At 41.2% G+C, this 20,712-nt stretch overlaps 1 protein-coding gene across 2 annotated transcripts; it reads right to left on the bottom strand.

Annotated features, from left to right (window-relative positions):
* Positions 1-3,229: 3,229 nt before the first annotated feature.
* Positions 3,230-18,779, bottom strand: ssh1b (slingshot protein phosphatase 1b). 2 transcript variants are annotated; one of them, XM_037979503.1, is made up of 14 exons: positions 18,143-18,779; positions 14,198-14,298; positions 13,837-13,901; positions 12,779-12,900; positions 12,628-12,696; positions 12,270-12,335; positions 10,975-11,169; positions 10,767-10,860; positions 10,408-10,536; positions 9,740-9,786; positions 9,284-9,430; positions 8,709-8,909; positions 7,945-8,581; positions 3,230-7,830 (listed from the first exon to the last, which is right to left on the bottom strand). In XM_037979503.1, exons 1-14 carry the CDS (start codon positions 18,292-18,294, stop codon positions 7,279-7,281), a joined length of 2,577 nt encoding a protein of 858 aa, XP_037835431.1. In that variant the 5' UTR covers positions 18,295-18,779; the 3' UTR covers positions 3,230-7,278. The 2 variants fall into 2 exon arrangements, with proteins under 2 accessions (XP_037835431.1, XP_017266215.1); XM_017410726.3 differs by lacking the exon at positions 18,143-18,779 and adding an exon at positions 15,517-15,839.
* Positions 18,780-20,712: the final 1,933 nt, after the last annotated feature.

Genomic DNA, 20,712 nt, shown 5'->3' with positions numbered 1-20,712 from the left:
CTACAGAAAGGTCGCTCTGAATACCCGATTCGAGCCACAGCGGCTTCGGCTCACAAATTCAGTTGTTTGCCCAAGGTTTGATGAGCAGAGTATAACTGCAGTCATGATGGATGGCGCACAGGGGGGATTAATCCAAAGGGAAAAAAGCTCAGCAGACTCTGACTGACATGTGCGATGAGTATTCTTAGCTCACAAGCAAAGAACTGGAGGCCCTAAAATAGAGTATAGTTGAAGGTGGTAGTTTATTTAAATAACATTTTAACCACTATAAATTAGATTTAATTTGAATTTGGTACGATAAAATGTTACGGGGCTAACCATTTTGTCTGTCTTGTGTGACAGAAACAAAGACGGTTGTTTTTTTTCTGATGGGTCAATGAATTAATTCAGTAAAATGTTTGAACCTTGAGCTGACAACATCTTCTAATCCTCTTTGAACTGTTATCTGCAGCACCTCAGAAAATTACCTTGAAAACCAGATGTTGTCACAGCTCTTTTTTAATTTTATTTTATTTGTATTTCTGCAGTTTATTTGTCTTTTCAGTTCTTCAGTGTTTGCTTGCTCTTGGCTGCAAGCATATAAGAAAGTTGCTGTATAAATTAAAGGCCTAGTGTTCTTTTAAAGACTGCATATCACCCACCGCCTTGTCAGATGCCACGCTTAAAATGTGCATTGTGAAGGACTCTCAGCTACTACCACATCAAATTTTAGGTCAACATCTGTAGAATTCACTGAGTTATAGGCATATTTGTGCTGGCTAATGTCAATTAGCTGTTCCGGCCATCTTGAATTGGATTTACTCCAAAAAGGTAATAAGCTGTAGACGTTCATCCAGTTGTATTAAAATTCGTCCGGTGGTTTGTGAGATATTTTGCTCACAGACACACACATGCACACACTCACACAGGCCTTGGGACAAAACCACAATCGTCCCTCTTCGGCTTTCGGCGGCGGTCGATGATAAAGTTGAGCTGAGGTGAACGGTGTTCCTCCCTTTTTCACGATGAGAACAGTGAAGGGTTTTAAAGGAGAACAGTGAGGGAACATGTCCGGCGTGCGTATTCTCTTGCGTCCTCTGGTTTAGCCATTTCAAACTCACGAAACGTTTCTTTCAAGTCCCAAGCATAAATTAAAATATTTCCATGAATTTATGCTCCGGTGTATCCATAAATTTTCCTTATGGTACCCGCAGGAGGATATGTGGGAAGTCTGTGGAATGGCTTCACCAATTTGTTTAACTGAATGTTTAAAACAGTTTAATTATAAAAACATATATTTAATTACTTAGAATCCATACATCCTGTTTGTAGATCATGAGAAAACAGGTAGTTTGAGGAATGGCATCCAGGCAGAGGAAACGGGAATCTTAAAGCATTCAGAGGCAGAAATAAATGTCGGCGTCACAGAATGGTAAATTCTCCTTCGGTGTTGTGGGAGTATTACATCATTTTGTTTAACATAAAACCCTTTAAACGTTCAGTCAGCCTATGTAGTTTAACTACAGCTCTGGTGTTCTGGTTTGTGGCTCACAACAGTCCAATGACTCCTCACACGTGTGTGTTTTTGCGTGTGTAAAGTGTTATTTTCAGAGGGATGTGTTATAGTGGCAGCAGTGGGTGGCATCTGTGGCTTGTGAAACCCCCCTCCCAACCTTCCTTTCCATTTCCCATTTGTCTCTCATGCTTCCAATAGTAACAAAACAGTTTATAAGAGGCTTGTGACTAAGAGTACCCAAACTATTATCTCCGTCTTAGAACGGGGCCTTGTTTTTCCAGTGCGGTCTTTGTTTCTGATCCAATGCTTCACTCTCTACTGAGAGCTCAGGGTTAAATATTTTAGACATCTGATCTGGTCCGACAGTAAAATTTACATGCTGTCATGTAAAGCAGGACTCACAGTCATAAAGAGACAAAAGTGTGCTGCAGCTTTCTGGTGGCACAGGTAATTGATGCAAGAACAAACTCATAAAAAACAGCTTTTTCCCTGAATTTCAGCTATATATTTCAGCGTACACAAACACATGACATTTGCACATTTTTTTGTACTTTTAAACTTTAGAAAAATAACTTTTGATGAACTAACTTAGCGTTTCAAATTAAAAGCAAGATTGACAAGTGTTGGCAAACGATTCTTTACAGCTAAAAAGGAACAGCTCTAGCTGAAATCAAAAGACCTGACAGGTAAGGAGAGGTGAATACTTACGGAAGCTGCTGCTCAGCCTGCAGGTCGTCCTGCAGGACTTTGGTCTGTCTGGAGGCTCTTGTTCCCGCTCCGTTATGTCAGCCTGACTTCATTTGACTAATCCAATAAGGGTTTTCTGTTCTGTCTGTCTAAGAGAGGGAGAGTCAAAGCAGAAGCAGGCAGATCTGTTTCAGGTCTCGGAGCTTCTGTAGTGCAACTTTTTCTTTAATTTCCACTGAATAAACCAGGGGTTATCAAACTTTGTTTGGGCCTAAATTAAAAACCTTAAAATACTATTTATTGAAAAATGATTGAATTTAACCTTGGTTTTAGCTGTTATATGCCAAATTGTTCCTTTAAAAATACAAATGACCTTTTCCTAATTATATTTGATGTAGAGTTTAGAACATACTTAAGTTAATAGATAAAGAGAAAAGAACAAATTGAGAAAGACACATCATTAGCATTAATTTCTCATGCCGTACTCTCTATCACAATCCAGCAAATCAGGTAAAAAAGAAAACCCTCACTAAAAATCCAAACATTTGACTTTGAAATAAGAAGAGAACACGGAAAGACATAAATGAAACAGGCCCAGTTGCTCTGATGCACATTAACTCAAATCAGAAAGCCGACATCTTTTCTTGGCTGCAGGTTCAGCAGATTGGTCTCATTTGATCTTCTCTGTTGCTCTTTCCACACCATAGTTAAAGATTACTGAAAAAAACTCCATCTTATTTTGTTTGGCTTCAAAGTTGGCCAAATGTCATGAGAAGTCTGCATAAGTACAGCATACTCAGTTATTTTAAACCAAATGGGAAGAGCTAAAACTATTTTATATTTAAAATATTATCTCTGGAGCCAGACAAAAAGTTAATAAGGGCCAGATTTGGCCCGCGGGCCCTGAATTTGACACATGTGGTTACTTGTGGCGCTGAAAGCTCTTACGTTAAGGTTTATAATTAAGCACATAAATGCCTCCTCTTTACAGAATATGGAAATATGCTGCTATATGTTAAGCCATGCAAAAATGAATTATTTGCACAGTTGATGCAAAAAACATTTTATTTCTATGTTTTTTTCCATTAGACTGGATACAACTTAACAAAAGGTAAAAAAAAGTGCATACACAAACAGTGGCACTGTACAATGCAGTACATAAAATGACTAAAAACCAAAACATGAACAGAATTTCATTTTACTCCCAGGGAGGCTTTTTCCCCTACGTCTTCTGTTCTCCGCTCAACCTCACATGCTTTGGGATAGACTTGTGCTCTATACTCAATAAATACAAGGACTTCTTTAAACCACAACACGTCCGAGTGTCCACAATGCTTGGCTCTTAACTGGATTGTCTTTATGTTGCCCGTTTTCTGGCATTTATCCAGTTAAAAACAGAAAAAAAACAAAAACCCAGTCGCTTTAAATGCAATCACTTGCCTGGATGAGTCATTTTTGATGCAGCATAAACACGAGAACTCATGAGTACTTCTTAATACACGGTAGCGTTGTTGTTTTTTTTCTTAATATTGACCATGTCTGCAAGCTAAAGTAGGTCAGAGGAAAGATATGCACAGACCGGTACATTTTAAAGACAAATTATCTAATATTTTGATGTAAATGATACTTCTTATTCCAGTAAATAAGGTTCTTCAGCCAGCTTCTCGAACCGATACAAAGCACCACAAGTCTCGACAATTTCAAACACGGTAATATTATTGGCCAATAATAAATGGAAGTCCATTAGTGAGCACTGATGGAGCGGAAGCTGGAGTGTGCGTGAGCATAATGTGTGTTTGCATACAGTATTTATGTGTCGAGGGAAACACTGCGAGAAGCCTAACTATTCAGGGAGTGAAGGTAAGTACAAATACCATCAACACACTCACAGAAGCTCTGCAAAGGCTGCTGTGCTTCTCCAACAGAGCTATGGCCAAAGGTAAGGCACTTCAATATGAAAGCAAAAAACCGTGACGCAGACGACCGAACGTGGCGCTGTGGTTCCAGAGACGCGAGGATTTAGTCACGCGGGCGTCGGGCAGCTCACCTGTCAGGAGCGTAGACGGGCCGAGAATTTGAATTAGATTCCTGCTAAAGGTGTTCAAATGTTGGTCTACAGCGTGAGGTGTTTTAGTTTCATAACCAGAGCTGTCAAACTGCAACTTGGCTGCATATTTTTCAGCATACTATTGAGGTTGACTTGTTATTTTTTTTTATTATTTCATAATAATCATCTACTTAAAGAGACAGCTGAAGTGGAATTTTACGAAGAGGTTATGAACAATTAATATCTTACCTGCAGGAAACAGCTCTTTGAGCGACCACAGTTTAGAGATATTGAGTTAACTTCTGACTGGATTGATGAGCTAACAGCTAGTCTGAACAGCTAGCCTCAAAATCTTTGCAGTGGTTCATTTGAATGCTATTTTATAAACTTTTACACCTTGTTTAACATCCAATTACAAGTTTATTCTGGTATAAATGTGATGACGTTAATGCCATAATCCATTTTGATCTCAGTCCCACTTCAGTTCAGCCAGAATTAAACTCTACTTTTCCAAACTGAGGTCACTCAAAGAGCGATCTACAACAGGTAGGATATTAGTCGTTATTTGTTTTCACAGAACCCCACCTAAAATGATCTGAACTGTCACTTTAATGTTGTCAAAGTCAGTTTAAACCAAAAACAGCAAAACATAACCAAACAGAAGCTAATGTAAGTAAATATGTAACAAAATGTTGTACTGCTAATAATTGCAAAAGTAAAAACTAAATGTATTCTAAAGGGATAAAAAGTTTGGTTCCAGATTTGACACAAATCATTTTTGCCGCCTGTCTTTCAGCAGTTTCTGGACCAATTATAGTCCAGAAACTGTCCAATCATATGAACACGTACTTGCAAAGAAAAAAATAAAATCTAAAGCAACAAAACAAACCCTAAGCATCTTACAATAATCAGCCTTTTTACTGAAACTAGTACTTTTTTTTATAGTTGTGGACCATTTTAAAACTGACACCAAAAGCCAGCTGTTAATTAGTCAGATTAACCAAGTTTCTGTGCATTAAAATTAAATTAATGGATCAATTCTTATACAGGGAGTGGCCATTTTCTACAGTAGCCAGGAAGGGACAAACCAAACACAGACTCTTATTGGACTTTTCGCAATTCTTCACATTTTTTTGCAGCTGCCATAGTCTTTTTTTTCCACAATAAAAAGAAGAGGAGTTTGAACTCATTTGGTTACAATTTGCAACTCAACCACCACGTCACTAAATCCACAAGAGCTGCATTGTGATTGGTGAGAAGTGTTTCCAACCGACTGGCTAAACTAAAGCATTTATTCCCAAAATAAACATTTTCTTTTAAACTTTGACAGTCAACAGCAATTCTGCAAGATGGTAATATTTCTTCGTTGGATCGTTTTTCTGTCTCAAACAAGCATGATATCAGTGACAACTTTTGGTAATTCTTTTATATTCCACCCCCCCCAAACATAGCTCAAGGAAAACACAAAACATAACTAAATATTAATAAATAATTAGAGGAGCAGCTCTTTCAAGTTGAGTTAAGGGAGGAAAAGGAACACGGGATGCATTGTGGTTATATACTAGTCTGATGAAACATAATAATTAAAGAAAAAAAACACCTTTTTAAGGAAAATTAAGTGGCTTTCATTCTTCCCACAGTTTTCTTTTTTACCTGAAGTGCTCGGACACGGTTATATAATTCCCATGTGCTTATCCTGCACACATACAGGCACCAGTCAGTACAGCACACCCAGCGTGCCTCAAACAATAAGAACAAATCATAAATTAACAGTAAACTCTGCAGATAAAAACACTCCGTGGCGCCACAAACGAGTGAACAGTGAAAAGAACGGCGCATATATCTGACATGATACAGCTAGAAGAAGGTGATTGTCTGAGCTGTGTCCCAAACTACTCAGCTGCTGGATAAAAGGTTGCTTCTGTTGTCTTTAATGTAAAGGAAATCTCAGGATTTTTCAATTATCATTAGTTCAATTTTATTTCAGTTCACTGAACAATAAACTTCAAATGGCTGAACTGTGTTTATCTGTTCTGGTTCCATTCAAAGTGAGTTTATTTTAAGTTCTTCTTTAATGTCTGACTATTTTAACGCGTTTTCTTCCGTTCTTCTTTCAAGCATGAGCGAACAGTTCAGTTCAGGTAGCTAATTTCACAAGTCAAAGGTTGATAAAATGAAAGTTTACCTGAAAACCATCCTTTTTGATAGATAATACTACATCTGTTTTTGATTCCTGAATCTGAATCGTCTTTTTTTCCTAATATTTTATAATGACAGACATTTGTTAGGCATGTGTTCGGCGTAATCCTGCAGCACTCATTCATGGGCTAAACTAAGCACTTAAAGGACAAGACTGAATTAACTTTAATGGAGGAGATCAGGGTGAACCAGGCGCACGGCACAGAGAACAAAAACCGTCTTTGACCAAAAAAACAGCCCAAAATGCTTGACGTCTGACGTACGACTCGAAACAAAGAATAATAAAAAAAAAAAGGACTCCCAGCTGATGTTTTCACACAAAAATGCCCAATAAGGATGCAAAAGCTGCTGCTGCTGCAAGGAAAATTAAAAGTGTTTGACGCGCTAATATGTGGAGATGCAGTAGCTGTTAAATGTTTACTGAACTCCTTTGTGAATACTGTCGCTGAGCTGTATTGAAAACATGCAGGATACAGTTACCCCAGACAGGTTTGAAATGGATGTACCGGATGTAGCACTGGCTGGAATCAGACTGTCTGACAAGCCACCAAACAATCCTAGACCTATTATATTTGAGAGGCAGGGAAATAACATCTTGGCTAAAACCATCCAGGGCCTTTATCAACAAGTGACAAGGACCAGCCTCATCTGGAGCTTGAAGCCAGATGCCTCAGAGCAGTCTCTGCAAATGTACAGGAAACTGCTGCCAACTGTTCAAACGAAGCCACGAAGAAAGGACGTTACAGTAGAGGTCATCACAGCAGGGGTCATCTAATGTTTTGCAGCCGTCGCCGTCGTTGAGACAGTGTTAAGTCAGCTCCTCCACCGAATCGATGCGAGAGGTCCCGAATTAAGGCAGAGACCCTACTGGAAGCTGGCTCTCCATGGCCAGGCTCGGCAGCTTCAGTTCAACGCCAAATTTGATCCCGAGTCCGGGCATTTGTAGCTGAGCCAGAGCCTGCTCGCCTGCGCCACCAAAACTCAAGCCCTCGGCGCCCTCAGTACTTGATATGACTTCCTGCGGTTCGTCCATGTCCTCCGCCTGTGCCGAGCCGCCGTCGGGAGGCGTCTCCTCGCAGTTCATGGGCGAGAACAGTTTTTGGCGGTCGTGCTGGGGACCGGCGGACGCGTCACCGAGCGTGCACGTGGCGCAGGGCTGAATGGGGTTAGGCTGGAGAACCGCAGGCGTCGACAGGGAGTGGAACATCGGGGCCGAGGGGAAATGCGTCCCCGGAGGATCGATGCATATGGAGGGGACGGAACAGTGGCGGGAGGGGTTAAGGCGGTGGGAGCGACCCCCAGCAGGGCGGTCGCAGCGCCGCCCTTGTGGCAGACGCATGCAGTCTTTACAGGACTGATAGGAAGGCTTCACTTTTAAAGGGTTTCCTGTGCTGGCACTGTCCTAGAAAGACCAAAAATTAGAGCAGATAGAGAACAGGGTTAGCAGCAGCCACGCAACATTTTAATCCAACATAAATGTGTGATTTTATGACTTTTATTTCAAAATGGTACTTACATCAAAAGCTGCAGGACAGCTACGCTTGGCGGCGAGGCGGTTGCTGTTGTTGGTGTTCAGGTTGGCTAAACCCAGCTGGCTCTCCTCCGTCCTCTCAGCCTCCTCCTCCACTTTCCTCCCATCTGAACCTCCAGGCGTTTGAGCCAAAGCCGCCATCTCAGCTTCCTCTTTCTTGGCCTCCTCCTCGTCCTCCTCTTCCAAAGTGCTAAACTCCAGCCTCAGCCTCATGTCCTCCATGGGGTCGAGGCGCCCGCACGTCTGAGCCGCCGTACCCTCTCCGGGCAGGGCTAAGTGGGCCATGGGGAAACCCTCGTCCTCTAACAGGGCATCTCTCTCCACGTCTTCGATTTCGATGAAAACTCTCTCCATGCCCAGAAGCGGCGGCCCCCGCACCGGGGTGGACGGCTCGCTGTCGAGCGCAGAGTCGGACAAACGTCTGAAGTAGTAGTTGTAGTTCAGAGAGTCCAGGGGCTCCATCTCCAGACCCCTGCATGGAGACGGCCCGCAGCCTCCCCAGGCTTCCTCGTCCCTGAGCACTGGTGTCTCCTCCCCACCGGCGCAGTGACCGCACGCCTGTAGGTCGTCGGATCCCTCCTCATCGGCGCCAGGCCTCCACAGCTTGTTGTGACGCTGTTTACTGTAAAATAAAACCAACAGCAACTTTGGGGTGAAAGAGAAGGGAAGAAGTGGCGAATACACGAGAGTAAAATAAACGTACAAGAACACTTTACTGTGTCGCTGAGCAAAGCTGTGGACCTGCTCACCTGGCGTCCAGGATTCCCTCGTACTCCGCCAGCTGTCTCATGAAACCAGCGTTTGGCTGAGCTATGCTCCTCTTCTGCTTAACATAGTTGTACGCTTTCTCCAGGGACCAGCCGTACTCCTTCATCGCATAGGCAATAACTGTAGAGGCCGACCGGCTCACTCCCATCTTACAGTGCACCAGGCACTTGGAGTTATTCTTCCTATTAGATGGGAAAAACATGTTATATTTGAGGAAATTTTAGCATTAAAAAAACCCAGCAAATTATATTCTACTTTTGCTTATGGCTGTCAAAATGCTACTTCGGGGAATCCCTTTTGCCTCAACTTGATCTTTACAAAAATCCAGTTTTATCCGAAGTTAATGAGTGGAGACAGTTGCATAGCAACCAGACTGCTTGCACCATTTCACATCTCCGCTCGTGATGCAGCATGATGAGAGTCAGGGAAAAAGGCTAAAAAAAAATGAAAGCATTTCTGAAACACCGTTCAGTCGGACTAATATGAAGCTGCTCGCGGTTAATCTGCACGAAGCACCTGAAACCCACAAGGTTGCCGATTTGCTTTGAAGTCTCACTTGGCTTTGACGATGAAGTTGTAGGTGTCGTTCCAGTGGGCCAGCAGGTCTGTGGCGTCCTCGTCGTACACGCGGACGTTGTTGTAAGAAAACATCCCGGGGAAGAAGTTGTCGATCTCTCGGGTAACGTTCAGAATGTACCCAACTCTGCAGCCGAAACAAATAAAGCTTTAATGCTCTATTTCCCATGTAATTTAGCTGCTACTTAACAGGTTTAATATTAGTTTTGATTACAAATCCCATTTTTAGGCATACTTCATTGTTTTTACAAGGTACTTTTTACCTGTATCTACCAAAGACCCTATCAGTTAGAGGCAAACTTATACAAGTACGCCTCAGTATCTGTGCATTATAATACAGTATATCCATCCAAAATGCAAACATAGTGTAGATTTATTAAATTACTGTAAAACAATGAATGAGATTTTATAATAAAAGCGCAGAATAACAGCTGACCCGCAGTCTCGTAGTTCTTCCAGGTTGGAGGCGTTCCACTCAGAGCCCTGCAGGGGAAATAAAGGCAGAAACTTAGTTAAAAAAAACTACTTATTTAATATTTTTAACCCTGTTTTATCTAAATTTAAACACCAAAAATTGTGCGCTGTGTCTGTGTACATTTTGATGTCTGTTAGCAAACTATTTTATGAATCACTAGATAGATTTTAACAAAACTACTCAGAAAATAATCAACAGATGAACATCTACAGCTGATTAACTTTTAGAGTCAACCCAACTCAGGATGGCCACCACAGCAAATCCGCTTTAGTAAACACAAAAATAACTATACCTCAGCCAGTTTCACACATTGAGCTAAATTTTAGTGTAGTAGTAGCTGAGAGTCATCCCCATCACATCACTCCAAGGGCTAACAGATCGCATGAGATCTTTGTTTAAAATTTTGGCTTGCAAGGCAGCGGGCAATATGAGATAAGAGATGAAAAAACTCCTACAACACACTGATACTCACACGTTCACATCACAAGAAACCAACAACAGAGCCATTAAAATATAAACGTTTGAACTATGTTCATTTTGTCATATAAAGTTAAAAAGTATTTTCTGTTTTTGTTGGTCCAATTTAAGCCAGTTGCAAACAAAAGTATTCAAGAAGAGAACCAACTCACCAAGTAAACATGGTCAAAGATCAGTGTGGCCTTATCCATCTGACCCAGGATCAGAAGCATCTCGTTGTCGATGAACTCCTTGTATTCCTTCAGGTTACAGCTCATGTGCTGCTCCAGTTCGTTACGGATCTGAGGAAGAAAAATCTTTACTGAAACCAGAACTTTCACAAAATAAAGAGTCATCCTTCTCCTCCTCACGATGAGCTGAGGAGGAATCCTTACTCTAACCAAAACGCTACGCTGCTCTTGTTTCCTAACACAGCTGATTTCAAACTCTTTGTGCATCTTTCCCTAAACTCAGATTATGAAGCGGTCCCGACCAACCCCACGCACTGCTGGGGCGACGGTGGGCCACGCACCTCCTTCGAGGTGATGTTCTCCAGGTCTTGGAACATCATGATGTTGCGAAGTTTGCCTTTAATGAGACACTCGGTTCGTTCTCGTTCAGTTGGCCTGTAAAAAGAAAGGAGTTCCCACTGATGAAAGTCATCGATTTGCCTTAAAGATCCTCAAACATTAAAGCTAATAAACCACGCTTTCGGCTCTGGTTCGTTCCGGGGGTCTCACCGGTCGACGAACATGTTGGGAGAGTCAGAGCGGGTGGTCTCCAGGTCTGTCATGGCGTTCCACTCATTGATGAAGCTCTGCTCCGAGGTGATGCAGCTCTCGTAGAACACCATCCACGTGAGAGCAATGCCCCCTGGGAAGTAGTTGAAGCGGCGTGACGCCTCGCACGCTTTATGAAGGACCTGCAGGGCAGACCTGTGGAAGTATGCTTAGTCTCGATAAGTCGGAACGATGTAAATATGAAGCGATAAATCAGATTGAATTAAAAAAAAGCTTCAAGGGAAACGTTGTTGTAATTTAATAAGTGACCACCAGGTGGCACTCCAACCCTACAAACACTCAGTTTGTTGAGGTTTATCATAATAATGGCCTCAGCAGGACATTCTCCTAAATATATTCAGGAGTTGCTGCTATTCTCACCAAACCAAAAAGACTTTTATAATTTTAAATCAAATGTAAAATAAAATATATGTGACTATGAAAGCTTACGACAAAGACATGTTTATAGTTCTCTAATTATGTCTATGTGTTGTATTTTTATCTAAGTCTGTAAGCTCAAAGTAATAGCTCCTGTTAAAAGTGGTAAAACCTGGACAAAAGTATTTGTTTAAATCACAAACTTTACCAACAGAGACATGTAGTTAATAACCAGCTTTGTAATTTCAAAGCACAAACATGAAATCTCATGTTGCTGCACGCATAAAGTAACGTGTTTAGGGCTAGAATAACAACAAAACATTTCTTTTAGGAAATTAGTTAAGGAAACAGTCATTGTTAGACATTTTTTTGTCCTTTTCCTGAGATCTCAGAGCCCTGTGTATTAAGTGTGTTTTCCACTTTTTTGTGTGCGTCCCCAATCTGTGGCATAAACTTGTTTATGGACATAAAAAAAAGAGTAGAAAGCTCCTGAAAAATGAATGCCCAGAATTCCTTGTAGGAATGCATATCTCCTGTCACCTTTTATGTCAGAGTTTTAGATTAGGATCATCTCATGTTACGAAATAACAGCGTAGCAGCTGTTTTGGTCAAACTGTGAAAATAATGTTACGTTCAATCTCATGAAATATTGCAAAGGCCACAGTCAGAGTATGTGCTGTGAATGCCTGTCAGCTGCTACCACATCAGATTTGAGGTTGATATCTGTGAAAATGACTGAGTTATAGGCGTTTTTGTTAATTAAACGTCAGCAGGCTGCAGTGGCCATCTTGAATCGAACTGACCAGTTGTAGACGTACATCAACAACCTTCACCCATGTTCTAGCGAGACCAGACTTCCATCATGAAAGCTGACTTACCACATGGCCTGCACGGACACAGGCTTGAAGACATGCGACCGCCCCGCTGTGTTCACACTGAAGCCTCTGCGGGAGGAAGAGGAGGAGGAGGAGGATGAGTTTAAGTACAGATTAAGATGGTGGCTGATGGGTGCATGTGAGACTGGACGAGGCTCGTTCGTGGTACCATTCATGACACCAAACGGTGGAACATTCCTCCAGCATACTGACGATGTTAACAGGTCAGCAAGAACTGTTCTCATGGAGATAACTCATATTACCGCCACTAGGGGGCAGCAAAACCCACATTGCAACTAGAGCAAACTAATTTATGTTTTAATAATTACATTTTTTAACGTAATAAGTGACTGAAACTCACCCATCTCCATCTAAATGTATGTTGGTGTCGCTCCACAGAGGCAGGACCATCCCAATGGAGCAGTTCTTACTAGAGATAGGAAGGAAATGATTTCAGCAAATCAAATAAACTGAATGGTAGTGCACAGAACGCACAGCTGCAGAAGATATACCTGTCCTTGTCTGCAAAGTCCATCCCCAGAACAATATTTTCCTCTGTGCCTTGATGGCCTTTGGTGTAGATAACAACCATGTAACGCAGTCGGTCCGACCGGACGCTTTCTAACCGCACAGCCTGGGAAGCAAAAGAAGTGGTAGAAAAAAGAAAGCTACATTTCATTTAATGTATGGATTACGGATCTTCTACTTTATTATAACATAAGAAAAAAAGCAAACAAACAAAACAAAACAAACAGGGCCGCAGGATCTCATCCTGACATGTTCCTGAGCATAAACATGATTTGTAGACTAATTTGTGTCTCCCTTTTTAAAATACATACATTTATATTACTTCAAAAGTCCAAAGCCAACTCAAAATATGCCCATTTTAATGACCCGCATCTGATTTTTGAAGTCCACACAGATTAAGTGTAAAGTGGTCACAAAATAACTTTCTTGCCTTTTAACAAATAAAAACGAAAGCAGTCAACTAGTCAGATTCTGCACAGACCAGTTTATCGGGCTGTACAGCAAACTAAAATGACACATTAAGGAAAGACATTAGCATTCCTGAAGGAACGCATATCACTTGAATGCTCTGAATGCACACACCCAAGTAATTGCATTACTACCCTGCTTTTATGGTGGCGAGTGATAATAAAAATCTCAATAAACACTTTCCTGTCAAGGCTTTAATTCTCTGAATGTTCATACTGTTTAACAGTGCAAGAAATGAAAGAGTAGTGGTAGCATTTTTTTACATGAAGGCGCAAGAAATAGTAACCAAATATAATTAAATAGATTTACAGAAGGCCTGTTTTAATGTTAATCCACAAACTAAAATTCTAAAACTTTATTGAAATATTCCACCACACACCGTTCATCTACATCATCAGCTGTTCAGGGAGGGATTATTAAACATTCAATACATTTTATACTTTAATTCTAGCAGAAAAAGGGCGGAGTCAAACAAGGTGGTCGCCACAGATGCACGTGACGAAGCATCAGGTCATGATGTCAGCTCTAATGGAATAAATGAATTCACACAAGAAGAGCAACAAAAACAACTGACCAGCTTGATGCGATCTTCAGCCCGCAGGACTTTGAACATGACCTGCAGGTGCTGAGGTAAATCACCTGGAGATGAAACAGCAACGCGTTTATTTGCACTGAGATTCACAACAAGAATGCAGAACTGGAGGCTGATCCAGTCATGTAAAGGGCTAATCAAATCAACCAAATGGTAACTTTGGCATTTTAAAGCAGGTAGATAAATACTGAACATTAAAATTTGTGACGTTTTTCAACATCATATTCCTTAAAAGCAATCAGGTTTCCAATCAGACACACTTTATTATCAGATATCATAAAGCAAATACAACTTCACTTTGGTCTGGGTGAGAAACAAAGCTATTGTGTGTGTGTGTTCGAACCTGCATGTTTGTGGTGCGTGGGAGTTTTGGGTCCCTGTGCGGTGCCGCCCTGCTGGAGGAAGAGGGCAGCTCCTTTGACCATGAAGAAGCTTTCGCTGAGGCTGGAAGACAGAAAACACTCAATTAAGCTCTTAATAATTCAACAATAATCATCTCAACCACTTCACCAAGCCGGTCATTGTTTCATTTCCCCCAGTCAGACTTAATTAAACACTTTCTTTTAAAACATTCTCCACATCAGTCAGCTGAGATACGTCAGGATTTAAATCATAAATAGCTATGTGGTGAAATTAGTCGAGGAGAAAAATAATAACCCTTTAAACAAATACAACAAACATTTCCCCCACGTACAATAACTTCCTCTATCCTTGGCTCCTTGGCTGTAAATATGTTTGTTGGATAAAATAGATTATTTAAATACGATATAAAAATTAGTTTTTGTTACTGTATGTGCAAAGTTGTTTTCAAAGGATGGAGGATGTTTGTTTTATTTTATTTTTAATTTTACGCAGCGGGCAGTGAAAAGCTACAGACAGAACCACCAAGTCCAGGTGAAGAGTTACGTTTTTCTCTAAGCAAACATTCGACTGCAACAGATTTACTGAAAATGCAATAAAAGCAATTAGTAACAAGTAATCGTTCTTGTTCAACAGGAAGAAAATAAAAACAAAAACCAAGAAAACATTTGTTTTAAGTGTCAGACTTTTTCTTTTTTTTGCCAACATGTCATGACTGAGAGACAAAACTTTGCTTTATTTTGCAGGTCAGCTGACACGCGGTTCAGTCTCAATCACTATTATAGGCGTGTCTAAATGCTGACTGATTAAACTATTAAAGCTGGATAGCTGCTGTCTGATAAGGGGTTTTATTTAGTGCTGCCTGGATCGCTGAGAACAATAAAGAGACTATTCATGTATTCTGTAGCTGAAAGTGTGCAGTGTTCTGATCCAGGATCTTTTACATCTTCATGACCTTTTTATGAATCACACATTAAACCACATCTGTCCTCTGGTGATGAATGAAGAACTCAGATGTGAAAGGACACAAAAAGGAAAACTTCAGCCTGTGTTCCTGTGCTGCTGTCCTTAACCCCAGTTTCTATCCTCTCTCAGTGAAAAACACACAAAGCCTGACGCGACTGATGGGGACTGTCACAGGGCCTTTTGTTGCACCTTCCCTTCATGGGATTGTTCAATGAGTTGGCGTCTGTGGGAGAAACTCTACAGCTCGATGTGCTGAGGAAATAAAACGCCAACAGGAAGTGAGCTCAAAGAAGCTACAAGTGGAGTTTCAACTTCTCTCCTGCTTCGGGAACTTACATGCGACAGATCTCCCCCCGAGTCCGAGCAGCTTTCTCCTCACATCCAGACTTTAGATGCATCCTGCTGGTTTTATTCCTTACAGTCTGCCTCAGCCAGAAAAGCCCTTCTTGTTTACCAGCCCTGTATCCATCCTCTACCGCTGCCCGTTCCTCTGCCCGCGGCCTGATTTAGTTCGTCTGCTCCTTCCATGCCCTTCTTTATGTTCTCCCAAAGCTTTCTCCTCCATCTCACGCCCTGACGCGTCCATGTCTGCGCCGCCAGGCCAACCGAGACCCCCCGCTCCCGTTCGCCCTCCTCCTTCGCGGCACGTGATTCGGCGATGGGCTCTCTCTCTCTCCCCGCGCAGCGCTCTGCAACAATGCCATCGATTCATGCGAGAGAGAGTGCAGGCGGTGGGAATGTTACACAGCGGCAGGCTCGTGTTTGACTTGCAGAATGCCAAATGAGGACTGACGAATCACAAAACATGACGGGGCTTTTTTTGTTTTTCCTCCCCTAACAGTGGCGAACACACATCTAGCACAAAGATGGAGTCTGTGCCAACGTTTTGCTGACACATGCCGGGGCTGCCGTGAAGTCGGGGTAGATAAAGAAAAGCTTTGTGTCTGAGCGGGGACGAAAGTTTGTGCACTTTCTGTTATGTAACCGAGTACAATACCTAAAAAAAAAACTTGTCATGTTGAATCAACCATTCATTCAGCTGATTTGTCTCCTTGGCAACAGTGAGAAAATAAGAGACTAAATAAGCTCTGAAACACTTATTATCAATCTGCAGCTCAGAGGACAAAACAAGCTCATTTTCTGCCAGATTAGTTTTCATAGCTGGTGTTTAAAAAGCCTTAAGGTCAATGAAAAGCTGCAGCAAAGTAAAGAATCTAATAAAATACATAAACTTCCTTTCTTACTTAAACTAACGACAAAATGTCTGAATTAAGATCACCTAACTTTTCATGGCCTTGACGGGACTGCTACATCTTAGTTAAAACTTTAAACCAACTCTCCTCCTCACATCCCATCAGTTCCAACAGAGCTTGGCTCCGGTTTTCACTTCACCAGAGCTATTTAAGTTTAAATATTCTTTCTGTTCCTTGTTTTACTTAAAATTTTCAGCTCAGCACTTTGTTCTGATCGACCTTTTTCAATAGATTTCTGCAAGAATATTTCATTTAACACATTAATATATCTAACACAGAGGGGTTTTATAAATAAATATAGCTAGGTGAATGTTTTAGAAAAGAAAGAATAATAAATGCATAGTTGTTTTTGTCTTAGACTACTTTCACGCTGCAAGCCTTAAAGCTCATCTTTTGCTGAAATCTGATTTTTTTTTGGCGTGGTCGTTCACTTTACATTTTAAATGCGACCTTGATCAGACTCAGATGTGAAAAAAAAAAAAGAATTTGTCACGTTCACACTGCCAGGAAAAAAATCTAATGTGTGTCGCATCGGGTGGAAAAAAATTTGGAATTAGGTCACATATGCCTGCAGTGTGATCGTAGCCTTAGTCTTCATTAGGAGACAGTTTTCTGTTTTGGACTGATCTTAAAATAGATTTTTTTCCCCCTGTTATCTGTTCAGCTTTCACATACGTCTCTGCAATGATGAAGCAAAACCAAGTTCTGATTTCACAACTTGGTAAAAAAATAAAAATAAACCCGTTAACACAAGCTTTAGGTTCTTTGCTTCAACACTTCCACATGTTTATCTGCGTTCCTCATAATTAAAATGTCAGAATTAAGACAGCACACCGCTTTTTATGTCTCACAGGTGTCAGAATAAGAAAAAAAAAACACAAGTTGAAAGAATAAAGAATATGTGCAGAGCGAGAACACTTTACCCCACAAAAGGAGGCGACCGACCCTGACTGAACATCAGGCCCAACAGCTCGACCCACCGAGGGACCAACTCTATTTAGACCATTAGAAGGACGAGCTTCTGATTTACTTCAACAAATCTTGACTTATTTAATCTATAATAACCAACAGTGTTTGTAGAAAAAACAGGAATCAAGCATCCCATTAATAAGATCAACTTCACTTAAAAAAGGGGTAGGAAGTAGGAGAAAGAAAAGATTACAGCAAGAAAAAATGCAAAACAATTTGGACTAAAATCCCCTTAGATGCATTTAAGATCTTAGGATTAGTCTAAAAATTACATTTCATAAAAGACAACACCCAAAATAAGCTCTGAAAGCTCAGTTTGTACAGCCGGGCTTCACACCTGTCTTTAGAGAAATCTGACAATGACTGAAGCACTTCTCATCCGCTGTAGCTGAACCTGAACCTCTAAACCTAAAGAATTAAAGAAATTAGGCTTGTCTGATTGTGCTTCAGAAGACTTAAACTCTAAGTTGTGCCAAATCTTAGAAAACGGTCCAAAGACTGGCTTTTCAGTTGTTAAAACTTCTTTTTGCACGGATGAGAGAAAAGCCAAGTTGAATCTTTTCGAGTCTGAAACATGTAAAAGACTTTCTGCCTTTTTCACCCTGGCGGAACGAAACATTTGATCTCATGCAGGCAGGCAACCTGAAAACGCTCTTCATCAAGGAAGAGAGCAAACATCTACAGTGACGAACGTAATGTCTTTGTAAACAATGTCATATTTAGTTGAAGAAAGGACTCACCGTTGATTATTTTTCCTGTCATCGTCACTTCCAAAATCCTGAAACATAAAGAAAACGGACAGCAGTTTCAGTTGAAACCCTGAAAATAAACTCAGCTGTCGATAAGGAATCAGAGAGGCCTTTAATTCGGAGCAGTACTTAAAAAAAATCATGATAAATGTTTGCACAGTTTTCTGTTCTTGTGTGGTACAACATGCTGGAGCTATCTGCTGGGCAGCATCCTATAAACAGCACTAAATCAGCAAAAACACACAAACGTTCATTAGTTTAACATTTATTATTTCATTATTTATGCTGAGCTGCTTTGCTGAAAGCGACACAACAACAAAGTGGTCATTCCTGCATTTTAGTTAAGTCTGCCTCACTTCAGAGCAGAAATTCACAAAAATAAAGAACTAATTACACTGACGACCTGATTTTACTGAGATTTAAAGCCTCAGGGAAGTCGGTGTTAGTTAATATATTGTGATGATGGGTTAAATATTAAAACCCAAAAGTCGGGAAATGTAAATAAAAATGTGTAAAATGTAAATAGAACCAACATGCAATGAGTTGCAAATCTGATAAAACCCATATTTTGTTCAAAATGAAACACAGTAAACATAAAAACGTAAAAATAAAAAAATTGTGGCATTTAAAAAAAAAAAAAGTTATTTTGAATTTGATGGCAGCAACACATCTCAACAAAAGTTGTTCCAGGTCCATGTTTCCCCCTCTGTGGAGCATCTCCTCTTCTTCTAACATCAGTCTGCAAACATCTGGACCTGAGGAGAGCAGCTGCTGGAGGATTTAGAGGGAACGCTGTCCCATTCTGTCTGTGGAGGATGTAGCTGTTCTCCAGTCCTGGTTCGTCTTTGCTGGATATTTTTTGTTCCATGATGTTTTCAGTGATGAGCGGTCTGGACTGCAGGCGGGTCGGTTCAGCTCCTGGACTCTTCTGCTCTGAAGCCATGCTGTTCTTACGGATGCGGTAGCAGTTTGGCAATGTCTTGCTGAAATATGCAAGGTCTTCCTTAAAACAGTTGGGAGCTGATGTTCTAAAACCTGTATGTTTTCTGGATCGATGGAGCCTTTACAAGCTGCCCATGCCATAGACACTAATGCACACCCATACCATCAGAGAGGCTGGTTTTTGAACTATGTGCTGATAACAGCCTGGAGGGTCCCTCTTTCTTTAGTGGCGTTCGTGGTTTTCAAAAAGAATTTCAAGTTTTGATCCATCTGACCTGAGAACAGTTCTCTCTTTGCCTCAGTCCATTTTAAACGAGCTTTGGTTCAGAGAAGACGGCAGCGTTTCTGGACGGTGTTCACATCTGGCTTCTTCTCTGCCTGATAGAGCTTTAAGCAGTGAGCTGTGTTTACAGACAACCATCTGGAAGTGTTCCTGATGTCCAGAACAGAATCAGGCCTGTTTTTAACGCAGCCTGAGGGTCTGAAGATCACAGGATCCAGGATCGACTTTCAGCCTTTGAGCTCAGAGATTTGTCCAGATTCTTGAAACCTTTTGATGATGTCATGAACTGTAGATGTTGGGATATTCAAAGTCTTCTGTTCACAGACTGATGAACCTCTGCTCATCTTTACTTCTGAGACGTTCAGCCTCTAAAATGCTCTTTTTATCCCCAGTCCTGTGCTGACCTCTTAACTAATTCACCTGATTCGTTTCAAAAAGCTCCTCCTGGTGTCATGAATGTCAGTGTTTTGGTTCTTTGTTTGAGTCTGGTTTCTTGTTTTGGATTGTCTGTTGGTTTTCTGTTTCCTTGTCATCATTCACCTCCCCAGTAGTTTTCCATTCATCCCTGCCACGCCCACCTCACCTGCTCCTCGTTTAGTCCACAGCTGCACCCCATAATCATTTTCCCTCTGTCTTTAAAACCGGTCTCTGTTTTGTCATTTGTCACTGGGTCATTCCGTTTTGTCATACTGGTTGTCTCTTTGTTCATTGCCTTGCCTTCATTCTGGATTTTGTTATTGTTTGTTTCTGCTGCCACGCCAGCCTTTTGTTTTGGTTATATTTACTTTAATAAATTAGTTTTATTTTAAAAGAAACATGAGTCTGCGCTCTGGGTTCACCTCTGTCTCCACGCCTTATGACACCTGGTGTTTCTTATTCGTATAACTTACTTTCCCAGTCTTTTGTCGCCCCCCCATCCCAACTTTTCTGAGATATGTTGCTGCTTGAAATGTCAGAATTACCTTATATTTCACAAAAAACAGTACAATTTCCACCTCTTCATCTCATTGCGTTGTAATGTTTTCATGATTGCTGAAGGTCAAACACAGCAGCTCAGGGTTTGTGAACCTAATTGTGAAAACAGCTGTTCTTCACTTGAACACTTTCCTAATCTGTGAATGCAAAAACAAGGCATCCCCCCCACACACACACGCCACCCCCACCGAAATCATGACCCACCTGGGTGCAACACAGCAGCATAAATGAGCACTTTGTCTTGACAGCTAAAACCCGCCTGCACCCCTCCCCCTCTGCAGGATTTTGTTTACAAATCCTGCTGCCCGAGCTGCAGCAAAACAATAACCTGTCAGGATGACAACACACACACACACACACA

Source organism: Kryptolebias marmoratus, linkage group LG14 (assembly GCF_001649575.2).
Source record: "Kryptolebias marmoratus isolate JLee-2015 linkage group LG14, ASM164957v2, whole genome shotgun sequence".
NCBI lineage: Eukaryota > Metazoa > Chordata > Actinopteri > Cyprinodontiformes > Rivulidae > Kryptolebias > Kryptolebias marmoratus.
The sequence above is the reverse complement of the archived record's forward strand: the minus strand, read 5'-3'. Positions and strand labels throughout refer to the sequence as shown.

Coding starts and splice junctions, on each gene's coding strand:
- ssh1b (XM_037979503.1), bottom strand. CDS start 18,294: ATGATTTTTTTTAAGTACTGCTCCGAATTAAAGGCCTCTCTGATTCCT. Junction 14,299..18,142: donor GACAGGAAAAATAATCAACG/GTGAGTCCTTTC, acceptor TCTGTCTTCCAG/CCTCAGCGAAAGCTTCTTCA. Junction 8,910..9,283: donor AACTTCATCGTCAAAGCCAA/GTGAGACTTCAA, acceptor CCCATCTAATAG/GAAGAATAACTCCAAGTGCC.